The 27,143-nt window shown below is 34.9% G+C and overlaps 1 protein-coding gene across 2 annotated transcripts in view; it reads left to right on the top strand.

The window, feature by feature from the left end:
* The window catches only part of PAFAH1B1 (platelet activating factor acetylhydrolase 1b regulatory subunit 1), a 63,250-nt gene that overhangs the window by 8,818 nt on the left and 27,289 nt on the right, over positions 1-27,143 (top strand). For both annotated transcript variants that reach the window (XM_081027638.1, XM_081027639.1), the window contains one exon: positions 18,638-18,859. In XM_081027638.1, coding sequence (XP_080883764.1) covers positions 18,828-18,859 — 32 coding nt within the window. In that variant the 5' untranslated portion in view covers positions 18,638-18,827. The remainder of the gene's footprint in view (positions 1-18,637; positions 18,860-27,143) is intronic.

Here is a 27,143-nt window from a genome sequence, read left to right as displayed (position 1 = left end):
TTAACATCCAGTAAGTGCTATGTAAATATTTGTTAAATAAATAAAAAATAGGGAGCCAGTGAAGGGTTTTAAGTAGAGAAGTGATATGGTCAGATTGTATTTTAAATAGATGACTCTGGGGGCTGTGTAGAAGGTGGATGTTAATGGGCCAAGACTGGATTAAGGGAGACCTGTCAAAATGAATCCAGGTGAGAGATGATGATATAAATTATGGTAGCCATAATTTATGGCTAATAATTATGACAGAAGGAGGAGACAGAAGGAGAATAATTCAACAAATATTGAGGCGATAAACTGGCAGATCAGGTAACTGATTGGATACAGAGGGGAAAAGGAGTCAAGGTTGACTCCCACATAAAGTATTATTTCTAACATTTTAAAGTGATAGTCTTTTAAAGTACTTTTTGGGTCTTACATGTCTTCTATGCTGTGATATTTGAGACATTTGGGGTATATTGTGATGCTTCCATAAAAATGAGAACAGCATGAGATAGTGTTTAAGTTCTCTAAATTCATAGGCCTTTGCTATTTTTCTCAGATAAATTTCTCTTTAAGGATATATTCAGAATACTCTTCATTTAGCCCAAGTTCAAAAGGCCAGAAAGCTTGAATAATGATTCTATTACGTTGTTTTTATATCTTTATGTTGAGATATGTAATTATAATAGCACCATGGTAATACTGTAAAAAGTTAAAGTTACTGCTGAATCATTAAATTAAAATTTGTTAATTCTGTTATATCCAGTTTTTTTCATTGTTTATTCATATATGATAAAATAAACTTTGACCAGAGTATTTCATCACCAGTTCATTCCTTGGATATATCTTACTTCCCCTCCCTATTTCTATATTTGTCATTTTAAAACTACTTTTTTGTCATTTGGTTTTATAACAGTGGAAAAATCTTGAAGTTAGAACTTTCTTGAATTTGAAGTTTCTAGATTTTTTGTGAAATATGTAATTAAATGGGTAGGAAATTCATTGTCCTTATGTAGTATTTTAAGTCTAGGTCCTGGATATAGTGGTGTACATTGTATATGATATCTGTCACTTAGGCTATTGCAGGACCCATCAAATCTCCCCACCAGAGATGGTTGAGAATGGTGATATTAAACTTAACCTGGAATAAATAATTGGAGTGGACATGGAGGCCATTTTAGGTAGAGGGAATGATAACATACACAAGTACAAAAGCATGAAAAACTATTATTTATATGTATGCTGAAAAGTAGTTTGGCAGGGGATTGTAGAGTACATATGGATATGCGCCTGGAAAGGTACATATGAGTCAGATCAATAAACTTGTAAATTATATTCTATTTAAGTGTGTAGGCGATTTGGAAGTCAACAAACAATTTTCAAGCAAAGGCGAGCATTATGATCAGATGTATGTTTTAGATAATTTATGTGAATGCCAGTGACTAATATGGATAGGAGATTTTTTTCAGGAAAGAATGATTAGTGCTTGAAATAAGACAGTGACAGTTAAGGTTGTTGATTGGAGAAAGATTTAGGAGGTAGGATTGTGAATGAGTAGTGTGATGGGGAGAGGGAAATATTAGAAGACATCTCAGATTTGTAGCTTGTGTGACTGGGTGTTAGTAGAGAATAAGAGGAGGAATTATGTGGGATATTGCATAAAGCACTCAGATTAATTTTCCTGAACCACAGTTCTCAAGTCACTTTCTTGTCAAAAACCCATTTTTACTATCAAAAAGATTTTTACTATCTTTAGTGAGCTATGTATATGAAGTGCAAAGGGCACGTTGCTAGAAACATGGTATTTAATAGATATTAGTTTGATCCTAAATGGGCACTCAAGGATTTTTCTAATGTATCCTAACTCTCCTTTTCTTCTTTTTTATTATTGCCTGCTGTGTATCCTATGATTCGGTCTTATGACGTTCCTTAGATCTATCGCTGTTTTACTCTTCACCCTCTTCTCTTTTCCTGTGTATCCTCTGGCCTGTCTTTTGAATCTGCATACCAGATCTCCTTTTCTAGGCAGCCTGCCCTAATATTTTTCACCTGAAAGAAATTTTCTTTTCCTCTGAATTCATAATCTTACATGGTATCTATTGCTTTTTCTCTGGTATAGCTTATGTAAAATTTTATCTAATTAATCAAACGAGTTATTGCATTTAAAGAGCCTAGAACAGTACCTAGCACATAGTAAATATTCAGTAAATATTTGTTCTTTGTTATTATAGTGATGATGGTTCAGGTGAGTTGATAATAGGGCAGTCTACCTTTACTTTCTTCGTTCTTGTGATGGCAAAACTGATTGTGTCCTTACTACTAGGAATGCAATCTTTTATTTTGCTTATGTAGGTACAAAAAGTACCAGGCCGTATCATTGTCTTCAAAGTGAAATTATCATCGTCATACATCTTAACTATTCCTGAGCTCTATTGAAGAAAAGAAAATGGCAGACAAGCCCTTAACACTGATTATCTCACTAAGCTTCACCACTGTTTGAGGTAGATGGCAGTATTAGCCCCTTTTATAAATGGGCAAATAGGCTTAGAATGTTTGAAAATTTGCCCAAGGTCATGCATAGTTTGTAGTAAGTGGCCAAGTTAATATTTGAACCTCTGCTGTTTGACTCCAGAATTCTACCTTAGGACTTAAGAGGTGTGGGATTTATTCCTTGTGCTTACATATATATCATTTACATATTCAACTTGATGTCAGAGGGTCTGTCATGTACTCAGAAAAGTGTTTTTTTCCTTTTAAATTTTATTTTACGTATTTACAGTTTATCTTTATTATGGAATATGTCAAACATGCAAGCAAATATCCTGCAGTAATTTAACAAAATAATCCACATACGAGGAGCTACTACCAGAATTGACAGATGTCAGTTTTGTCGTATTTGCTTTAGAGTTTTTTAAGACAGCATTATTAGTTACAATTGATTTTTTTGTGTACCTCTTTCCAATCCCATTCCCCTCCCTCCTTTTTCCCAGTTGTAAAGTTCCTCTTAAAGTTTGTATATATCCTTTTTTCCTGTTTTTATACTTTTTTACTATACATATGTATTCATAAACAATGTATAATACTGTTTAGAAGTCACAGGAATGTTATTCTATATATTCTTCTACAGCTTGCTTTTTTTGTCTAACAAAATATAGTACTGATATGTATACAGTTTATGTTGTTTAGTTTCTTACATGTGATTATACTATAATTTCTTTAGATGTACATTACAGAAATGGGCATTTATTTTCACATTTTCACTACGGTAACAGTAAACTATAAATCGGTTCAGTTGAGACACTGCTGGTTTTCCAGTTGAGTTCTCCTAACACCTGGGCAGTTGTCTTTGGATGTAAACAAGGGATCTGCTTTTAGGACCAAGATCATAGCTTAGAGAAGACCATCATCTTCAAGAGCAAGTAGTAAACTGTGTCAAAAAAAAAAAAAATTCCACTTTTGCGTAATTACAGTTTGACCATAAAACTACCCCCCAAAATCATTCCCATTGTTTCCATCCTAGTCAGGCTTCTGTCACGGTCTACTTCCTACCTTCCTCTACTTTAATATCTCCTATGCATTATCTCCAAAACTATCACTGTGAAATAACCAATTTTAGAATCTTACTCTGTTTCTTAAGAATTGCAGTGATTTCTGTGTTGTCATAATTCCTTACTGCATTAGTATTCACCATACTTTGTGCTTAAAAAAATGCACATAGAACAGTATGTCTTCTGTTACTGTTTGTATACTTGGAAATATTAGCAAGCTTTTTTGTTCTTAAGGCCATTGCCTTAAGAATTTTTTGTGTGACTTTGTTTTGACTTTTAAAAAATCATATCTACAGGGCTGTTGTAGCTGTTTTTCTAATTATCACTTGAAAATGTAAACAGAAACCAAAAGAGGAACACACATGTTGGCAGGTCAAAAGGTCTTTAATTTTTAAAGTTTCAGCATAAAGAGAGCCAGTTGATTTTCTGCAGGATTTTTAAATTGGTGTGCTTTCTCTGACATGTATTAATTAGTGTTCAATCTTTACAAAGAAAAATTACATCAAAACCAGTCCCAAGCAGCTGGACTTCGATGTTTGCCCATATTTCAGAATTTGATTTTTTGGAATTTTAAAAAGGGATGAGAATAAAGTGATGCAATACATCTGTAGTTCTGAAACCATAATGAATTTTTATCTTAGTTTTACTGTGAGGCCTATAGTAGTCATTTAGAAACACGAGATGCCTACTATGTGTTGATTACGGAGCTATTTAGTAGAGATACAATGAGGAGTAAATATGTCAAGGTTGCAGCTTTGGAAGAGTGTTGTTGAGGAAACACCAACAAGGCAGATAATTACAGTGTGAGAAGTGTTAAATATGTGTATGTACAAAGAACTCGGATATCATAGAGGAAGGAGTTAACTCTGCTTAATTTTTTGGTCAAAACTATGTAAATAAATAAATCCGAGTTTTATTCATGCTAGCTGCTGAGAGGTCTGCTAATGTTGTTTAATGCCATTGATAAGTATTAGGTTGGATCCGTGTAATTGCCATTATTGGCAGTTTGATAAGGTTTAATCCTAATAGTATTTCGGTATGGCAATTAAAACAAGAAGATGAAACATGGTTAATGTCTTTTGCCAATACTGTATGACAGTTGTTGGATAATTGGTATTTTATTAAAATAAAGCTTTGAATATTGAATGAATGTGCCATTTTTGGAAAACATTTTTAAAGTTCAGCGTGCTTTCTCTTTTTAAGAAGATAATATTTATGAAAGAAGTTTATTAACTATAAATTTCTATGCAGTTATAAATTATTTATAATTGCCTGTAACTGTGGAAATAGTTATTTGGAAAGTCTTACTTTCAGAGTTTAATTCCCTACAGACATTTGTTAAATGCCAGACACTGTGCCTGGTACTAGAGGCAAAGAAATTGAGTTCAGTGTTTGCTCCTGAGGAGGTCTGTCTGGCACTAGCGATGGCTGGTATGTAGTTACAGAGAATGCAGGAGGCAGCACAAGGTGGAGTCAGTGATTTGTTTCCAATTTATTTTAGCAGTGGAAACTTTTACCCAAAAAACTCATATGCAGAAACCCAATATATAAACAGATAAAAAGGGAATCCTGCCTACTTGGCCTCCTCTCTGTCCTCATTCCTGCTGTTCGAAACCATTGGTGTGGGAGTCAAAAACAAACGTGGTTTGAATCAGTGGCCTTGCCACCTGCCTAACTGTTTGACCTTGGATTCATGACCTAACCTTAGTGAACTTGTTTCCTCATCTGGTAAATAAGGATATTGCTTTCTTCACTGGGTGTTATAAGAATTGAACATTGTAGGAAAGGGGCCTAGTATGTAATGGCATTCAGTAAATGTAGCTATTAGGATTGTATGGACATGATACAGTGAGACTAAAGAAGAGAGAGAGTACCTACCTCTGCCAAGGGGAGTGGGCTGGCCAGGGAGAACTTCACATAGGTGGTGATGGGCTGCTGTGTTTAGGCTGAATCTTGAAGGCAAATGGAAAATTGCAAGACGTGGGTGAGGGACATGCATCCAAAATAAAACATTTTAATAGTGAAGATTTGGGCACGTGGAATGCTACCTCATACCTTTCTGGAGATAAATGGCCTTACCTGCATCCTAGGTAGCTTTTTCTTAACATTCTTTGACTCACAATTTAGTATTAGGTTGGGCCCGGCCAGAGTGAGAGGCATTAACTTTCTTTGGCTAATTAAATTGCCTACATACTGAACTAACGGGAAAAGTACTCTAAACCTGAATTTGTAAGCCATGTCTTGGTTATAATGTAATGATGCATTTATAGACAAATCCTTCCTAAATGCAGTTGCATACGTGTGTTGAAAATTAGGCATCTTTATGTCCTCTGAGGTCTTAGTAGGAGAGATTTTTTAATGCCTGAGGTTCAATTAATAGGACTACTGCTATGGATCAGTTGCAAGTTGTAATACAGAGGTGCCAAAAACGTGCACAAGTGGACACTGGTCAGCGTTGCTCAAGCAGTAGTTCACCGTAATCAGAAGTGTCTGGACGCTGGTGGTAACCACTTTGAGCACCTTTTGTAATTGCAGAAGTCAAATGTGACTTGTATTCATCTTTTTTTATTGGTACATATTGAGTATTACAATTCTAATAGTTTTTTCCTTTCTTAAAATGTGTATACATTTTTGTGGTACCCTCTATATTTACTTTGGATTTTTGAGAAAGAGAGCTAGAAAGTTAGTTTCCAGGAAAAGCTAATGTATCATAATTGGATACTTTTTCTACCTCAACAGTGAAGGCTCTTTTCTTTTTACAACAATCACTCACATTTTAGGCAAAACATTTCAATGTGACACAGTGAGGGGGTGTTAAATAAAATGGAGGAGATACAGAAACCAAGAGCAATTATGTATGTATAGAATCATATACTATGTACCAGCACGTGTATCAACTCACTTAATCTGCCTGACAAACCCTGTGAAATAGATACTACTATTAAAAGTAGCCTGTTTAAATAACTTCATTTGTCTAGTTTAAGGGGGTTTGCAACCTATGATAGGCAAGCTAGATCTTACCTGCTACTTGCTTTTGTACAGCAAGCTAAGAATGATTCTCACAATTTTAGTGGTTGAAAAAGCAAAAGAATAGTATTTTGTGAAATTTTGTTTTGTAAAAATGTTTGTGAAATTCATTTTGTAAAGTTAAAATTATAAATTAATAATTTGTAAAAATTGCATAAAATTCAAATTTCACTGTCCATAAAGTTTTATTGGGACAGAGACACACCTGTTTCTTTCCATATTGTGTATTGTTGCTTTCTTGCTATAGAAACTGTAAAGTCAGTAAAACCTAAAAATATTTACTATATTTATAAAAAAATGTTTTACAGAAAGTTTTTTGAAACCTGGTCTAGATACAAAGGGGAGAAAATACACTCAAGATAAACAGCAACAAAGTTAATGTATGTGCAAAAGAATGTGCTTTTTTTAGAACATACAGGAAGACTAGATAGTTATATAATACATAAATCAATTGTATTTTCTTCTTGAAAGATTTTTTTTTAAATCTTTAATAAAAGCTTAACTATAATGAAAAATGCTTACTTATTTCAAAATTTGGGGTTGACCTCTTTTTTCCTGTTAATATAACATCTCTTTCTCTGAGGGGTTTTGTAACTATGTCTTTGAATTTGAGTGACAGTTATAGCAAATACCATTGGAATCAGAGTCCCTTGGCCTCACAATTTGTTTTTTGCCCCTTGGATGGAGTTAAAGTTTTCTGACACTGGTGATTTCTTGATTTCCCCTTTAGGACTAGCTGTAATTTGTACTGTTGAGTGTATGGCTCCTGAGATTGTGCATTAAAATAACCAGGAGAAATTTTTTAAATTTATTAATAGATGCCTTCTCAGAATCTCTTGAGGATAAGGCCTCACCATGATTATTTTCAGGAAGTTTCTCAGATGGTTCTAATGTATACTCCTAGTTAAGATCCATAGTTACTTCTGTCTTCAACTATTGTAGTACATCTAGTTTGAAAAAAATACACGTGTGGCATTTATTATTGTTTCAATTCTACAGAATCATTGCCTAAATTTCTGTAAACTCACACAGATCAACAGCATCTGTTCGGTAAATTTGTTTTCTCTTTTGATGTCATTCAATTAATAGAATAATGGAATCCAACTTGGAAGTTACATTAGAGAGCAAGTAGTATAATTTACTATTCTTCATTTTTATGAGATATTTATTTGGCATCATAGAATCCCAGTGAATCTGAAAATAATGGATTTGATAAGGTAGAACACAATTTATGGGAAACCCAACATTTTTAGAAGGAATAGTTTACAATCCAGAATGATTTTGTTTTGTCAGTGTTCCTATCAGACTGTATGTCTGTAAGATAACTATATAAATAGTAGATCTTTTCCTTTTGCTTTCATTTAAGTGTATTTGACACGGAAGTAAATTTAAAAGAAAAAAGTGACCCATAATTTCTAAAATCATATTAAAACAAATGTTTGTCTTTTTTGACATTCCTTTCCACTGTTTACAGGCATACACAGTTGTATCATATAAAACAACTGGTTTGAGATAAAAAGCGTTATACAACGAAATCTAAGCACGTCAGAATTTAGTTTCTTTGGAACGCTCAGAATGTTCAAAATGGCTTCATGCCATAAGTTAAAGAAGAGAGGGAAACTTTTTTTTTTTTTTTTAATAATGAAGAAGCAGTCTTTGAGCACCCATCAACAAGCAAGCACTGCTGGGACGGTAAACACAGATCTAGTATGTGTTTGATCTGTGTGCCACGGGAATGCCAATGCATCCTGCTTAATGTCCATAAAGGGAGAGCCAAGAAGTAATGAGGCAGACAGGCCTACAAAGCAGCAGCAAGGACAGAAAAGGGAAGAGAGGAAAGATCAGCAGTAATGAGATGGTGCTTATAAGTTGCAGTGGCATTGAACATCAGAAACTCTTAGTGGAGAGAGTGATGAGGAAACAGGAAAGGATCAGTTCTCAGTTACCTGTTTTGCCTCTCAGTAGCCTTTGTTCAGGATATCTCTCCTGTGTGCTGTAGATGGGAAGCAGTTTTTTACATCTGATAATCCTTGAGGGCATTAATTTGCCTGGAAGGTATCAGAGGAGGTAAAATGAGAGGTGAATAGTTTTCATTCCAGTAGAGTTTAGTGAAAGGCTAAGCCTATTAATAATAAATGTTGCTATAGTATTAGAACAGAACTATGAGTTTGTAGGTATGTTAGGATTCTCCAGAAAAACTCAACCAATAGTATGTATTATGTTTGAAAGGAAAAAGTGACCCACAATCAATCAATCTCTAGAGGAGAGGGGAGGGAGATATTTGAAGGAATTAGCTCACTTGATTATGAAGCTTGGTAAATCCAAAATTTGCAGGGCAGGCTGGCTGTTTGGAGACTCAGGGAAGATTGATGTTACAGGTCAAGTCCAAAGGCAGTTGGCTGGCAAAATTCCCTCTTCCTTGGGGGATATAAGTTTTTTAAGGCCTTCAACTGATTGGATGAGACCCACCACATTATGGAAGGTAATGTGCTTTACTCACAGTCTACTGATTTAAATGATAGTTTCATCTAAAAACAAAATCCTTAATAGCAACATCTAAATTAGCGTTTGACCAAATATCTGGGTGCTGTGGCCTAGTCAAGTAGACACATAAAATTAATCACAGGAGGTATAATAGAAGCCGTCTCATAATATTCACCAGTGTTCTAGTGAATGGCAAAGACAAAAATGGCTGATCATAAAAGAAAAATTGGACATCTAAAAATTACTTACTGTGTTTTTAAAATCTAAATCTAATTTCAAAGCTCAAAAATGGTTTATTTATTTATTTTTTAAATTGGGGAATCTTTGGGAACAGTGTGTTTCTCCAGGGCCCATCAGCTCCAAGTCGTTGTCCTTCAGTCTAGTTGTGGAGGGCGCAGCTCAGCTCCAAGTCCATTGTCATTTTCAATCTTAGTTGCAGGTGGCGCCGCCCACCATTCCATATGGGAATTGAACTGGCAACCTTGTTGAGAGCTCAGGCTCTAACCAACTGAGCCATCTAGCTGCCCTCCACTGAGCTCGTTGTCTTCTGTCTAGTTGTGGAGGATGCAGCTCACTGGTCCATGTGGGAATCGAACCGGCAACCCTGTTCAGAGCTCGCGCTCTAACCTATTGAGGGAGCTATCCGGCAGCTGCCCCTCAAAAAAGGTTTCTGCTTTGTTTCTTCAGATTATAATCTGAAGCTATGAAGCATCTATTTGCAACACTTGCCTTAATATTTACTAGATGAAATTGGTAGGAATAATTCTCAGTGAAAAAAGTGATATCTTAATCTTTGGCCCAAGATTAATTGAAAAATGCAAAATGTGTTTTCTGTGTACAATTTGGATGAGTGACTTAAATCTTGCAAAATATGAGATATGGTAGTTAGCTATAACTAATAGGAAAGTGAGGAAATGGTGCGGCTGTTTGAAGAATTTTACTTTTTCATTGAACTATGCCTGAGCTCAGTCTGTACCTCAATGATGAACCAACCTGGTCTTTTTCTTTTGTTACTGCATGTCAACAGCAGGTCCCAGTGAATTGTGGGCCTCCAAGCTGAAGCAGAATAAGAACAAGTAGACATTAAAGCCTAGCTATTTGATTAAAAACATTCAGTGATCTAAAATGTTCATATTGTGGGAGTGGGAAAAATCTTTTCTCATAATTGTTCACACAGAGCACAAAATAGTGGAAGAACAGTTAACGTTTTGGTCAATTTTGCTATCTTTTTATTAGAAAATGATTTTGGAACTCTAGAAGCTTATCTCTGTAGATGGGAAAGTGAGGAAATCATAAAAGTTGATTTAAGGAAATTATGTTACTCTTAGGGGTACTTTGTTGTCCTGTGTAATCAATCTCACAGATTTAAACTATAGATTGGAGTAATTTTCAGAATATGCAATGCATTGACTTCATAGTTCAGTTTATTTTTCATTCTTTGACTGCACTGCAGTGCAGCATTAATGATACAGTTTTAAACATTGTTTTTACCTAGAATAATAGGCAAGGTGAAATACTGAGAACTTAGAGAAACCCGTAACCTGGAATAATGTCTGATGCCATGTTAAGGAGCGTCATCTGATGCAGTGATAAAGAATTTGCAGGCACACTTGAAATACCCACCACCAATTATTTGTGTTTTTTTTTTTCCATTGTCAATCATTTAGATTTATTTGTAGGAGAAAATCTAAGGGAAAAAGTATCTTTGTTTAAATCCAGGAGGGCCCTTTCTAGTAATAACAGATACATTATTATTATACCATTGACAAGCAGAGGAATAACTTGTTTAGTATTTTCCTCTGACTCCTTTAAGTACTGCTCTTGGGAATTTTTCTTTTGGCTTTAAAATGGAGTCACTTGGATCTAGCCATTCTTTGAAGCAAAGCCATGCCACTTAAAAAACCAGTATTTTGTGCTAAGGGAGAAATACTACAGAATAGCAAAGAGCTTCAATGTGTCCTTTTTAAAATTTGAATCATAGTTTACACCAATTCAGATTGTATATTATGTGAACATAATTCATAAAGCCACCTTGTTACAACCACAGCTAATCAGGTCTAGTGATTGGTTAAATTTTACACTTCTTTAAAAAACGTAACGCTGTCATATTTCTTATCTAGATGTATACAGAGAACATTGCATCTTCAGATGCAAGGACAATCCAGATGTTCATCAATGTTCTGATACAATGGGTACACTCTACAAACTCAGTTCTAGAATATGAAGTCACCCACCACCAATTATTTAAATAATTATAGATGTTCCTCCTTTTACTACAGGACTGTACAAATCAAAACGTGTCTGCTGGGTTAATCATACAGAAATCAGAAGGATTTGGATCGTGCAGATAACTTGGGGATGGTGCAAATAATTAGGGATAGTGCGGGGAAGAGAAGACTGCACAAATGAAGAAAACATTTCTAGAGGACAAGACCATGTTTTGGGAGACAAGAACTTGTTTTTATTTCTCATGATTTGCAGAACATCAGTCGTGAGACTACTCAGGAGATCATAAACATTATTCATTACACCTTTTGAAAAATGTGTCAAAAATTAAGCCAATTTCAGGGGCTTTTTATAAGAAAGCATGTCCCAGATTCATTGCTGGTGTTCATTGTGCTTAAGGTACGATTTTGAAAATACATTTAAAGTTCAGAACTCATGTCAGTGGGTAACATGTATGGTATTCTTTAGTTTACAGAGTTTATATTATTATCCTGTTTAATTCTCACTAAACCCTGTGAGGTAAATTTCACATTTAAGTCCATTTCATAGTTGAGAAAACTCAGGCTTAGGCTATATGAACACAGCTTTTTAATTATAGAACTGGAAGTCTTACAGAGAATTCAGGAATTCTTTATAATATGCTCCAATCCCATATTTTCATAAATATTACTTGGTAAACTCCACCTGGTTTTTAGTATATTAAAAAGAAAGTGAGTAACCTCCAGTTTTGATTAAATTTTGTTCCTTGTAGCTTAAAACTTAAGGTGAGGTTCACTAAGCATTTGCTGCGTTGATTGTGTAACCCTAAAGTTAAGATAGTGTTGTACCTTGCTGGCATACAGAACATTCTTGGAACTGTAACGTTCACCCTAGAATGGAAATGTATAGATTGTTCATAAATACAAAATTTCTAATTCTCCAACTTTCTGCAACTTGACTATATTTTACATCAGTATTCTCTTATATGATATTTCAGTTTGATTCTTTTTTGATTAAAGGACAGAGTATTGTATTAGGTAGGAACATTATGACATGTGACACAAATGACCAAATATCAGTGTATCTTTTTTGTTGGATGCTGGTTATCTGTGCCCTTTAAACCTTGATCTGATTCTTTTAAAACATCGTGTATAGCCAGCATAACTAAAAAAGTAGCTTTTATTTGTCTAACTTAAATTGAGACCTTAATTCATTATAGACAAATATTTTTTACCACCTTTTAAGAAAAGATCAGCTTTTGTTTTCTTTGTTGGATTATTGTGTATAAAATCTGTGTAAAAATTATTGGATAAAATTGTAAAAATAGTTGGAAACATCAAGAGGGGTATATATGTAATACGAATAATCGTACAGATTAAGAAAATATTTTATGTCCCATTAGTGACATTGAAAAAAATTGTTTGTTTTGGAACTGTTCTAAAGGATTTGCACAGTATCATGATTTGCAGTTTATTGGGAAATAACAATTTAACTCTTGAAAATGAGTCTGAGAAGGTACTCAATAATTCTTGATTGACAGTAGCCTCTGGTTTGCCTCTGTTGTATCTGGACAATATTTGAATTAGGATTATGAGCTATAATATTATGTGTTGTTCAAGCAAGATAGGTAATCTGCTGACCCTTTTTAAATAAAGCATTGTCAAGTGGAAATTTCATGAGAGCAGGAGTCGTTGGTAATCACCTAGTTATTGTATGTCTTTAAGTGGCTCTCAAGCTCCTACTTCTACATCTAATAAATGAATCTGATGATTTCCATTTTTTATGTTAATGCTTCTATATTAACATATAGTTACTTATGTTTTTCCTCACACACATCCTTTATTTTCTGCATTATTTTCCCCTAGTTTATAAACTCCTAGTTAGCAAGGACCAACTATGAAGTAGATTATTAATGAAATAATATTTTATAAAGGTTTTGATAAATGTGAGACCTGTTTTAACACATCGAAATTTAAAATGAGAAGAATTTAAATTAACAATTCATTCACTATCCCGTTTTATAAGATCATGTCTTAATGCTATGTTACTTCCCTTGTCTTTTCTTTTTCACTTTCCCCCTTTCTCTTTCTGTGGTGAGGTACTTACCTAAGCAGTGAAACATTGTTGTCTAGGAGAGTTGCAGTGGTATAGCAGAGGAGTGGATATAATATTAGAATATAAAATGCTAAAGAATTCAGCATTCCAGAAAACACACTGAAGCCTCTGTTACTAGTGCTTAGGCAGCAGAGCTGATCTTTAAAAATGTCTGGAGATTGACATGCAAAGGAAAAAACGAGACTCTTCTATGAAATATGTTTGTAATATATACAAGTAGCTTACAAGGGATTATTGAAATACTGCCAAAAGACATTTCAAAAATGTTGTCTTTTCATTCATTATGTTGACTTTGGAAGAATTCATGAATCCCCTTAAAATGCATCTAATATTTTGTTTATATGTGCTTCTTTGAGGGAAAAGATCTAGGCTTTCATCACATTCTTAAAGGAATCCATCGGACCCCACCACACCGCCCAAAAAGATTAAGAATTCCTTCACCAGGTGGTATGAAAATATTGCCTGGTTTATTTGTACTGTTGGTTATAGATTGTTAATTGCAAAATATTCTAAACTATCTTCTTTGCTCCATTTGAGATCCATTTATTTTTGTTGTCATGTGATATTTTGCAATTACATGTTAAAATATTAAGCTAACAGGTAACTGGACAGGTAAATCTGAGAAAGGCTATACATTGTATTATTTTAGGTATGATAGCTCAATCACGTACTTGTGCTTTCCGATAGCAAAAATATATAATAGTAATATAAGTAATAGTTAACAAATTGGGAAGTCTTTAATCATCCACTCTGACTCTTCTCCCAGTTTATAGGAAGGCAGCTATACTCACCACTATACACTCCTCCCAGGTTATAGGAACCTGTTTTCTTGATCTCTCTACTTTCTATTTATTTGCCTTTCCTGTTTTCACTTTCTGCACAATGCAGTTTAGGCCAGGGGTGTCCAAACTTTTTTCAACGTTTTTCACCAAGGGCCATATGCGGTAAAATACACAAACAGCCGGGCCACTCACTCGAGGTGAAGTACGTATTGCCTCACCTGGTTTATTTAAGTAAATTAAATATATTTTTGGAATTTGCTGCGGGCCAATTAACAATGGATTACAGACCGCAGTTGGCCCGCGGGCCGCAGTTTTGACACCCCTGGTTTAGGCTCTATGATACATTATTTCAACTCTCCTCATCATGCATTGGTCACATACCTTGCAAACCCTCAACGCAACCCTAGGTCTCTAAATATGCAACTTTTCCTTGTCTGCAGCCAGACTGTACATACTTGTTAAAGAAGAATCTCATGTTTTGTAGATTGACACCACTAAAAATTCATTGTCTCCAATCTGAAAAACGTCCTTCTGTTCCATTTCTTTGCTGTCCGTAATGGCTATTTCAAGCCTCTGAATGCCTTCTTCCTTACCCCTTCTACTCAGCAAATGACCTCACCATCTTCTTCTTTCTAACACAGAAGAGGTGACCCATCTTTATGTTTAAGACTTTTCTACATATGGATCACATTCCTTTCCCTTCCTCCTCCCTTAGCTCCTGTTCCATCGAATATTTCGTTCTCCTGGTTTTTTTAAAATAAACTTTTTATTATAGAAAATGTCAGACCCTTAAAATTAGAGTATAGTATGTTGAACCCTCTTGGTACCCATTAGCCAGCTTCAACAGTTAACAACTCAAGGCCAATCTTGTTTTATATTATCTCCCCCATTCTCTCTTTCCAAATTTTTTGAAGCAAATCCCAGACATTTTTAACTGATAAGTTTTTCATTGTGTAAAATAACCACAATACTATCATCAGTCTTGAAAAAAGTCAGTTCTTTAATATCGTGAGACATCCAGTCAGTGTTCAAATGATTTATTTTGCAAACAATTCTTTATTTATAATCAAATTTTTAAAATCCAGCTCTAAATAAGGTCTATACATTGCAATTGGTTGATATGTCATTTGTCTTTCTTAATCTATAGGTTTCCCTTTCCAACTTTTTCTTTCCTTGCAATTAATTTGAAGAAATTGGGTCATTTATTTTATAGGGCTTTTCACAGTCTGGATATTGCTGATTATATCCCGATGGTGTCTTTAACATGTTCTTCTGTCCTCTATACTTGTTGCAAATTGATAGTTGGAGCCAGAGACTTGAACAGATTCAGATTGATTTTATGACAATGCTTTATAGGTGGTGTAGTGCAATTCTGTCAAGAGATAGATCATGTCTGGTTGTCTTTTTGCCTTTGGTTGATTAGGGGGTGAAAATAGTGATACTAAAATTCTTTATTCCTTTCTTTAGTTCTCCTGTGTCTTTTTTTTTTTCTTTTTCTCCACCGTTAGCATTTAAGCATCTCACTTGGTTGAAGGAAAAAAAAAAACCCAAAACAGCTTCTCAACATTTTCATCTATTCCTAAGATATTTCTTCATGGTACCATCTTTACTTCACCTTTTTGTACTCATCAGCCCATTTAAATACGGTTTTTGCCATGTTAAACCATGTGGCTACCGTGTTACTGAAACCACTGTCATCAGTGAGTGCTTTATGGAGCTGACCCATTTCAGACATTATTTTGCCAAATAAATAGTGGATAACTTTGGATATGTTGATTCCTCTCCTACTTCCTTGGCTTCTGTGACATACTCTCTCCGGTTTTTAGGTTTACCTCTTTCACTGCTTTCTCTCAGCCTCAATTGCAGACTTGTTTTTTTTTTAAGTGTTGGTGTTGCTCTTCCGACTCGAGTTTAGGCCCTCTGTTCATCTTGCTCTACACATTCTCCATGCATCATCTCACCCATTGTCATGGCTACAATTATACCATCTCAAACCTTTTTTTCCTTTTTGGTAGGGTGGTTCTCTTTAGAGCTGACTTATTTGTACAACTTCCTACTAGAAATCTCACAGGCACCTTGAAATCAACGTATCTAAAATGGAATGATTCATATACTTTCTTCATTTCGCTCACACATAAGAGTTTCCTGTTCAATTTAGTTCTAAGCCAGAAATCTCTGCAAGTTATCCTTGACTGATCTTAATCTCTCTCTTTGCTGCCCACATCTAAACTCCAACCCTGTAAGATTTGTCTGGTAAATAATTTAAATTCATCTAATTGTCTTCATTTACTGCTGCTATGCTAGTGTGAATCCTCATCATTACTACGAGCCTCCTATCTGGTCTCTCTTCCTTGGCAGTCTTTCTGGTGCTTTCTTCACTATAAAAGTGAGAGTGATTTTTCTAAAAAAAGTTATCTAATGACTCCCCATTACCTCTAGGATAAATTGTAAAGACCTGAGCTTGTTTTGTGATCAAGCCCCTGCTAACCTCCTCAAATTCATCTGGTGTCGTCACCGCCCCCCCCCCCAGGTGGTAATACTTGTCACACTTTCACACTGTTTCAGTGACTCCTCCAGTAGACTCTTAACTTCTTGAGTGTAAAGACCAAGTCTTTTTCTTCATTAAACCTGGTCCTGGCACATACACAGTAAATGTTTTGGAAATGATTGGTGAATGAATAAATTAGCTTACGCAGTATACCAGTATACTGTGCATTCACTAATTTGTTTATGTCTTGGTTTTATTGCTAGATCATCCCTAGTATTCCAGTACTATTGTTGTTGTTATACATTGATTTTCTTTTTTGGCTAGAGGCAGTCTATAATTAAATTAGACCTTGTAACGCACATAAAATATTGGATTTTTTTCCTGATTAAAACGGATTTTTGCCATGTTCCTTTTTCACTTTGCTTATATGATTAATTCTCTTGTCAATGTATTACCTTCATCCCAGATAATAGAAACCTGTAGACAGTAAAGATAGTCCCACCTCAGGTAATCCTTCCCCTTCTGTGACCTTTGTCAAGAGTGTATGAGACCCTATATGCTTTGGCTTGATGACAACTAAGACTTAGAAAAGTGAGGCTTAAATAATTAAGAGTTGTTAAATACCAAGGAAGGGTGGTTTTCTGGGTTGTCCATTGTGTTTGGTTCTCGTTCTCCTATTACTGACAGTCACAGTTCTCTAGATTTAGACATAGTGGTATGACAGTTTTCAGCTGTCATTTTGAGCTAGCTGGCCTCCAGGTCAGAAGATGATTAAAAATCATAAAATAAATCCCTGATTAACATTTACTAGAATTGCTCAATGGAGAGGGATCTCCATTAAAATCAACACCTGCCATTGGGCACTCACTTTTTGACTCAGTTCATTTCTAAAACCAGAGTCTTTCATTTTACCTGGATTGGCTTATTCACTGCTGTATCCTCGGTGCTTGGTGTGACATGAAAAAGGTACTAAATGCTCTTTGTCACCTCTTCATGTTGTGTCTCTTGATAGGTGGTCCCATAGCCCCTTCGTTAAATGTTTATTTCATTTGGAGGATGATTTCGTATTTCTTTGAAGTGTCCCTTCCAATTGAGTTATATATAAACCAGTGGTCTGCATTTTAAGTAAGATTATCTCATATATTTCCTAACCACGGTGGAAATTCTGTCTAGCTATTTTTGTGCAATGTGATGACAAACCAATTTTTTTTTTTGTAAAATAGGAGCTTTGAGTAATAATTCTTTAAGAAAGCTTGATTTTGCTTATTTTTGCCTACCTTTACTCTCATTGAGCTGATCACGATACTTTTTAGATACTGTATAGAAATTAATCTTATAGTGTTATAGGTATAAATAAAGGGCTCTGAGGTATTAAGTAATGCTCCCTAAAAACTAGGTTAAAGAATTAGATTACTATCATAGAATCTGTTAGTTCATTCACTTTTTATTTTTAGAACACATGCTTCTAAAGGACACAATAAATTGAAATAATAATTATTTCTTGATAAATGCATTGGTTAAGAGAACATTAGGTTGCCAAATAGTTTATTTGCATTATAAGTAACACCAGCTATTCTAAGATTATTAGTGACTAATATTTCATCTTGAAGATGACTTCAGTTATGGTTGGTACCTTTTGGCTTGTGGACAGTTTATGAAACCCCTGTCTGTCATGCTTTTAAGATTATACCTTTTTTGTAAATTAGAAATGTGATTTTTTTTTTGTCTTTAAGGGAGAATTATAGTCTTCTAGAGAAGTCATGTTAATGTTTGAAATTTAATGGAATTAGTATCAATATATAATAGCAGCCACATGGTAGGAAGTGAGTACATTTTAAAATAGTGCTGTAAACTATTAAAGATAATTTTAAATAGGTTGAAAATAGCTGATATTCATATTAGTATCCCAATAACCTCATCTTTGAAAGTGTGTACCACAAGTAATAATTTAGTAGTAACTTAAATTCTAAGTGAAAGAAATAATCTTTTCTCTCTCTCTTTCTCCTTAGGTGGAATGAACCCTACTTGTTGAATATCTCCTGGTTACTCATTGAATTCATTTGTAAAAGAATCATCTTCCCTTGCGTGGAAGCCACTTAGTGGCATATTTAACTATAAATCCAGGGATCACAAAGCCTTTTGATTTCCCAAAGGAGGGGACATACCACTGTATCAAATAAGCTTGACATTACAGCCAAAATGGTGCTGTCCCAGAGACAACGAGATGAACTGTAAGTTTCTCTGTCTTGTGTGTTTTTTAAATCCTCTGATAAAGGACAAAGTAGTAAATTAAAGTACAGCTTTGGGCGAGGGGTGTGGTGGGGGGAGTCTATCCTCATTAACTATTGTTATGAGTATTCAAGTATTGGTTTGGGCCGTTGGTCTGATTTTAAAACTGGGTCTTAACTTTGGCATAACATTATTTACCCTTGTGATCTTATTGCGTATAAGTTTAAGCAAAACAAACAAGTTAGTTGAGATATTTTATCCTAAGCTTGTCTTAAATATATTATGTTCAGTTGGAAGATAGGTGCTTCAAAGCTCTTCTAAATTTTTTTGTCTGGAATCCATGTATTAGAAAAATGAAAGTTTTTTTGTCATTACTACTAAGGTTTTGTTTGCCTTTGCCTTACTGTACTTTCTTTCATCCAATGGCTGTTACAGTATTTGAACTTTATGAGGTGGCTAACATAATAATTAATGCAAATGCATTAAAGAGAGGCATGAAAATGATTTGACCACTGCTATTATGTGGTGTCTTACAGCATCCCATGTTTTGCAGCCTTCTATTTTTGTAGGTGAAGAATACAGTGGGGGAAAAATTAGTTTTGTGTTCTGTGTCTTTTTAAAAAACTTTATTTAGAAATAATTTCAAATTCATAGATTTGTCTGATTAGTACAAAGAATACTTAATATACATTTTATCCAGATTCACCTTTTATTAACATTTTTTACCATTTGCTTTCCCATTTGCACGCTGTAGCTGTATGTGTACATGTACACACGTACAATATTGTTTTCCTAAACCATTTGAGAAGAAGTTGCATACATCAAGGAGCTTTCTCCCAGACACTTCAGTGTGGAGTCCTATAAGGATATTCTTTCATAAAACTACAGTACAGTTAGCAATTTCAGTAAATTTAACATTAAAATAATACATTTATTTAATTCACCTTCATAGTCCAACTTTTTTAATTGACCCAGTAATGTCCTTTACAGCATTTTTTAAATCCTCCCTGGTGCACCATAAGGTATTATGTTCAGTTGTTGTGTCTCTTTAGTCTCATTTAATCTGGAACATGTCCTCAACCTTTCTTTGTCCTTTATGACATTGATTTTTTTTTTTTAAAGGATTCGCTTTATTTAGCAAAGCTTTTTTTTTTTTTAACTTGTATTTATTTAAGTGTGTTTTTCCAGGACCCATCAGCTCCAAATCAAGTAGTTGTTTCAATCTGTTTGTGGAGGGTGCAGCTCACAGTGGCCCATTGGGGATTGAACAGGCAACCTTGTTGTTAAGAGCACTGAGCTCTAACCAACTGAGCTAACTGGCTACACGGACATTGATATTTTTGAAGAATAGTTCCCTCCCCCCACTTTTTTTTTAATAGTGTGTACTTCATTTTGCATTTGTCTAGCTTGAATTTGTTTCCTCATGATTACATTCAGGTATGCATTCTTAGCCAGAATACTGCATAAGTAATTTTTTTATTATTCTCAGCATATCATATCTAAAGACACTTAAAGTTCGTTCATCTGCTCTTCAATGATGATGTTAATTTTGATCCCTCATTCAAGATGCCTGATTTCTCCACTGTGTAGTTACTATTATTTCCTTTTCAACAAATAAATGGGGAGACACTTTAAGACTATGTAAACATTATTTCCATCAATATTTCCTCCCCTAGGTGGTTGCAAAGTAATGACTTTTCAACACTCTTATTATTTCCACATTTGCTAGTCAGCACTCAGCATTTTACTGTAATCAAGGGACCTTGTCCTCCTTTTTATTTACTTGTCTTTTCATTATTGGTATGATCTCATGGGTTCTTACATTTTCAGTAGTTTCATCATTTATTACTATTTTCACTGTTTTGATGCTTGAATTGTCCCAGATTAATCCATAGGAGAGGCTCTTCAGTTGACTCTTAAATGTGCCCCTAATTTTTGTATGTGCACTTCTTTCTGGCATAACAAGATGTTCCAGGCTTATTGTGTACCAATCCTGCCTTAGCCCTAGAATCAGCCATTGCCCCAAAAAGCCCTGGTTCCTCTTAGTGTGGAATGGTATTAAAGATCAAGATATGGGCAGTAAGTGTACTTATTACTACTAGGTGATTTTTGCTTCTGGGCCCTTTACATAGACAGAACCAGGAAACAGAAGTATGTATAACCACCTATACAGACACCCTGGTGTACATCTGTGCTCAGGTTTTTCAGTCTTGGCTCTGTTGACATTTTGGGCTAAATAATTCTTTGCTATGGGAGCTGACCTGTACACTGGTTGTTTAGCAACATCCCTGGCCTCGACCCATAGATGCCACAATCAAAAATGTCTCCAGAAGGGGCCGGCCCAGTGGCTCAGGCTGTTAGAGCTCCGTGCTCCTAACTCCGAAGGCTGCCGGTTCGATTCCCACATGGGCCAGTGGGCTCTCAACCACAAAGTTGCTGGTTCAGTTCCTCGAGTCCCACAAGGGATGGTGGACAGCGCCCCCTGCAACTAGCAACAGCAACTGGACCTGGAGCTGAGCTGCGCCCTCCACAACTAAGATTGAAAGGACAACTTGAAGCTGAACAACACCCTACACAACTAGGATTGAAAGGACAACTTGACTTGGGGGGAAAAAATGTCTCCAGATGTTGCCACTGTCTTCTGGGGTGCACAGTCTCCTCCAGTTGAGAACCACTGATAGGTACATATACACGTCGTACACATACTTATTTTAGAAATCGTTAGGCTATACTTTAATTCCAGTCTATTCCCATGCGGTTCTTTCTTGTCTTCCCCTCTGCCTTATTTGTATCTCTTCTTCTATATTGAGATCCTGTCTTGCAGCAGTATCAGTATGTTGACCCATTTGCTCAATTCTATAATACTTCTAAAATAGTTTTGGAATTGTTATGCTCATACCACTTCATGAAACAAACCTCGTGGAAAGGGTTCAGAATTTGTATGCAGTCCTCTCCCTGTCCACTCTGCCCAAAGCAGACTATGGAATCAGATACAGCAGGTCTTCAAATAATGTTTCGTTCAACATCATCATTTTCAATGTCATCATTTCATTACAATTTTAATGAAATGCCATAGGAACTTAACTCTTGTTTTATATCAGTTAGCCTATGGTAAAATCGGTTTCATTGTCTGTCATTTCACCGCAGTTCCAAGAACCTATTGATGACATTAAGTGAGGGTTTACAGTACTATTTGTAAGTTGCTTGGATTACTTTTGTATTTTTCCCTCTTCATGTGGTTATATTATTTATTTGAGATACATTTGGGTTCGTCTGTTCTAGCTTTTCAGTTTTCTGCATCCCCTTTCCCATCTGTGTTAATATAATATTTTGAATATGTAGAGGATTATACCAAAATGTATACTCAGAAGTGTTACTCTCTTCTGAATCCCTTCTAAGTTATCACCCTTATCCCTGGTAAGAACCAGCCCCATTGTTTTATAAAGATAAGAGAGATATATGTATGTTTTCTTATTCCTCCTTTCTTAAATAAAGGGTAGCATACTATATGTGCTCTTATGCGCTTTGCTCTTTTTCATTTAGCAGTATCTCCTGGAGCTCACTGCATATCACTTCATAAAGATCCTCCTCCTTTTTTTTCCTTTCAACAGCTGGATAGTACTCCACTGTGTGTATACCATTATTTCCTCAACCATTCTCCTATATTTGAACATTTAGGTAGTTCCCATTATTTTGTAATTATAAATAACATTGTAATTATTAGGTTTGTGCAAAAGTAATTGTGGTTTAAAAGGTTAAAAATAATTGCAAAAACTGCAGTTACTTTTGCACCAACCTAATAATAACTGCATATTATTGAAGGTATATCTCGTTTTTAATCATTCTTGTTTCTAAATCAATTCAGATCTTTTTCTTCTAGAAGCCTTATGTAACCTGACTACAAATCATGCTTTTTACCATCATACTCAGGATGAATATTTAAATATTATGGCCAAATATAGAACTGTTAATTTGGATAAAAATTAGTTGAGAAAGGTAGAACCTAATTTCAGCTGACTGAATTTGTGGAGAATTTTAGATAAGAATGGACTTAAAAGGGCTCAAGTAATGAATATTTGTCTTATAGATCTAAATATAAAGGGGAATAGATTTAGTATCTTCTAGTTTTTAGTAAGGAAATAAAATGAAGGTTTTTGCTTTTTCTCCTATGTTTGAAAATAATATAAATATATATTTGCTATGCTAAAAAGAAATAAATGTTTATGTACCTCTTACAAGTAAGATAAAGTCTGACACCTTAATTTGCCTTTATGGCATTTTAGCGTTCTTAATAGGTTGGATACCAGTAGCAATTAGCCTATAAAATTCTTTTAGATATTTTTGGGGTAGAAATGAAAAGAATTTTTACATACTTGAAACAGGTAATTTGAGCAGTACTACTAAATGTGGTTCAAATCATTAAATGAGTGTTGCCTGCCTTCTATGTTCTTACTACTCTGAGGTATACAAACATGAATAATATAAAAAACATTTATGTGGATATCACAGATATCTTTATTTTATAGATAAATTGAAGATTGAGGAAATAAAAATTATCCAGTTTCATGACTAATAATGGAGGCAGAACCAGTTTTCTAATTTAAGTTGGTTCATTAAACAGAATTCAATTACCAAAATTAATACAAATCAGAATGTAAACATTATCCCTTCCTCGGTTTCTCAGTGCCGCTTTGCAAAGCTGGCCAACATTATCTCTGTTTCTTATTATCTTTCCAGATATTTTTCATATATTTACAAAAATTTCGTGAATATTTTTTCTTAAGATTGTAAGATAGAATTGTACTTTACAACCTGTTTTTAATATTTTTTGTCACCCTTTCTGTGAATTTGGAAGTAGTATTTGTTGTTAGTTCATCTAATAGTTACTTTTAACAAAATAAATTTGGACCTCTATTTGTTTATCAAAGTTTACCCATTGATCTCTCCCCATGAAAGACAAAGAAAATCTTATTTTTATGTTATCCTGGTTGATGATATTTGCACTCTCCTTGAGTGCAAATGAGGGCTTGCTCACACCTAATTCTTTTGTGCCACAACTTTCCCATTCTTGTATTTTTTTTACAGCTTTATTGAAGTATAATTGACATACTACACATATTTAATGATGAATTTGGACCATTCTTGTATTCTTACTTCGATTACTCACTTAGTTGGGTGGATTCTGTCATTATGTACCTTTTTCAAGATGGGCTCATAAATGTATCTCCCTGAATCTTTGCATGCTAGGAAATAATTTTTTACTTTCTCCCATAAATGAATGACAAGTAAAAAGTTAGGTGAACAATTCTTAGGTTATACATTTCCCTCACTCAATTATATAAGTATTAAGGGGAAAAAATGCCACTCAGTAGGCTGCAAAGAAAAATCTCAAATTCCAAAAAAGCAGAAGGCCTCATTGCTGACCATAATGCAATAAAAATAAAAATTAATAGCAAAAAGAGAGCTACAAGAAACCTATCTACATGAACATTTAAAAATGTACATCTAAATAACTGGAGTTAAAAGGTTGAAATGAAACTTAGGAAGTAAAGGAAGCAGTAATACTGAGGGTACTCCTAACAAAGTCCTGTGGGATGTAGCCAACACCACATACAGAAAATTAGATAGTCTTTAATGAATCTTTTTTAAAAACCAAAGATCAGAAATGAAATACACATTAAATTGAAGAATAAGAAAAACGGAATAAGCCCAAAGGAAGCAGAGGGAAGGAATTAATAATAAATAAAATAGAAAATATAACATGGTGAACTTGATTGGTAGAATTAAGTACTAGCTTTTTTAAAAGACCATAAAATAGACAAAACTGATTAATAAAGAGAAAAGACACAAATGAACAATAAAGTAATGAGAAAGGCAACTTAAAATGAACTAGACTCCTAATTCTGTTCAGTCTTTAAGGACCAGTAACTCCCCAGATTGTATGGTTTCTTAAAGAACATAGAAAGAGGTGGAAAACTTAGGATCTCATTTTATGAGGCTAGAATAACCCTGATAGCAACACTAGGCAAGAGTAAAATAGTGAAGAACATTACAAGCTAATATTTAACATGAACACAGATATAAAGATACTAAATAATATAACAGTGAAAAAGTTAATCATGGCCAAGTATAATTCCAAGAATTCAAAGGTTTCTCAACATTAAGAAACCTATTGATATAATTAATATGTTAATAAATAGAAAAACAGTGGCCCATCCAAAACATGCAGAAATCCTATTTTTAATATCCATTTCTGATTGTTAAGATTTTCCTAGAAAATAAATAGGATATATTTTTTTTTAATTTATTTATTGGGGTGACAATTGTTAATGAAATTACATAATTTCAGGTGTACAATTCCGTATTACATCATCAATAAATCCCATTGTGTGTTCACCACCCAGAGTCAGTTCTCCTTCCATCACCATATATTTGATCCCCCTTACCCTCATCTCCCTCCCCCCACCCCCCTTACCCTCTGGTAACCACTAAAATATGTCTGTGTCTATGAGTTCTTGTTTTTCATTTGTTTGTCTTGTTTTTGGTTTATATACCACATATCAGTGAAATCATAGGGTTCTCTGCTTTTTCTGTCTGACTTATTTCGCTTAGCATTATATTCTCAAGATCCATCCATGTTGTCAGAAATGCTCCTATATCATCTTTCCTTAACGCGGAATAGTATTCCATTGTGTATATATACCACAACTTCTTTATCCATTCATCTATTGAAGGACATTTTGGTTGTTTCCATGTCTTGGCCACCGTAAACAAAGCTGCAATGAACATTGGAGTACACGTGTCTCTATAGAGAAATGCTTTTATATTTTTGGGGTAGATACCCAGGAGAGCGATTGCTGGGTCATATGGTAATTCTATTCGTAATTTCTTGAGGAACCTCCACACTGCCTTCCATAGCGGCTGCACCAGTCTGCATTCCCACCAACAGTGTATGAGGGTTCCTTTTTCTCCACAGCCTCTCCAACACTTGTTGCTATTTGTCTTGTTGATGATAGCCATTCTGACTGGGGTGAGGTGATATCTCATTGTGGTTTTTATTTGCATTTCTCTGATGATTAGTGATGTTGAGCATTTTTTCATATGTCTATTTGCCATTTGTAAGTCCTCTTTAGAGAAATGCCTCTTTAGGTCCTCTGCCCATTTTTCAATTGGGTTGTTCGTTTTTTTGTTGTTGAGTTTCATGAGTTCCTTGTATATTTTGGATATTAGACCCTTATCGGAGGAACTATTTGCAAAAATCTTCTCCCATTCAGTCGGTAGCCTCTTTATTTTGTCGATGGTTTCTTTTGCTGTGCAGAAACTTTTAAGTTTCATATAGTCCCATTTGTTTATTTTATCTTTTACTTCCATTGCCTTTGGAGTCAAATTCATAAAATGCTCTTTGAACCCAAGGTCCATAAGTTTAGTACCTATGTTTTCTTCTATGCAGATTATTGTGTCAGGTCTTATGCTTAAGTCTTTGATCCATTTTGAATTAATTTTGGTACATGGTGACAGATAACAGTCCAGTTTCATTTTTTTGCACGTGGCTAAAATAGGATATTTTTTAACTTGATTAAGGGTCTGCCAGAAGTTTACAGCAAACATTTAGAAATATTAGGTGCATTCCCATTAAAGACAAGAACAGGTTCAGAGTTCGTATGTTTCTGCTACCATTAAAACTTGTATTTGAGATTCTAGCCAATGCATTAATAACAAAAAGGACTAGATAGGCCTTGTTCGTTCTTGCCACTTTCTGAAGCAGTTCTAGAAGTCATCTTTTGTGAGTGTCTTTAGTTGCACTGTCGTGGCTGCCTCAATGTCCTGAATCGATTCAAAACATTTACCTTTCATGGTCATTTTGACTTTGGGGACGAGCCAGAGAAGTCACACTGTGCCAGATCTAATGAATAAGGTAGATGAGGGCACACCGTAATGTTTTTGTTTGACAAGTTTCCGTACCAGAAGTGATGTGTGACACGGAGCCTTTCCATTGTGGTCACAAAATACGGAGAATGCTGCTGCTGAGTGCCATCAAAGGGAAAGGCAGGGATCTTCAATATGGGAAGCAGCGGATCAAATCTTAGTAACAGTGTGTGACAAGTCTCAACTTGTTTGGTGCAGTCAGTCGGGTGTGAGCTACAGTTGAGAAAAGGTATGTTTTAAAGCGTGCCAGAAACCACCCTCCATCACGACAACGCTTCCTGCCACACATCGCTTCTGGTATATGGCAATTTCTGTCAAATAAAAACATGACAGTGTGTCCTCTTCCACCTTACTCACTGG

This window comes from Rhinolophus hipposideros (genome assembly GCF_964194185.1).
Source record: "Rhinolophus hipposideros genome assembly, chromosome: 20".
Lineage (NCBI taxonomy): Eukaryota > Metazoa > Chordata > Mammalia > Chiroptera > Rhinolophidae > Rhinolophus > Rhinolophus hipposideros.
This window is presented reverse-complemented; position numbering and strand designations above follow the sequence as displayed.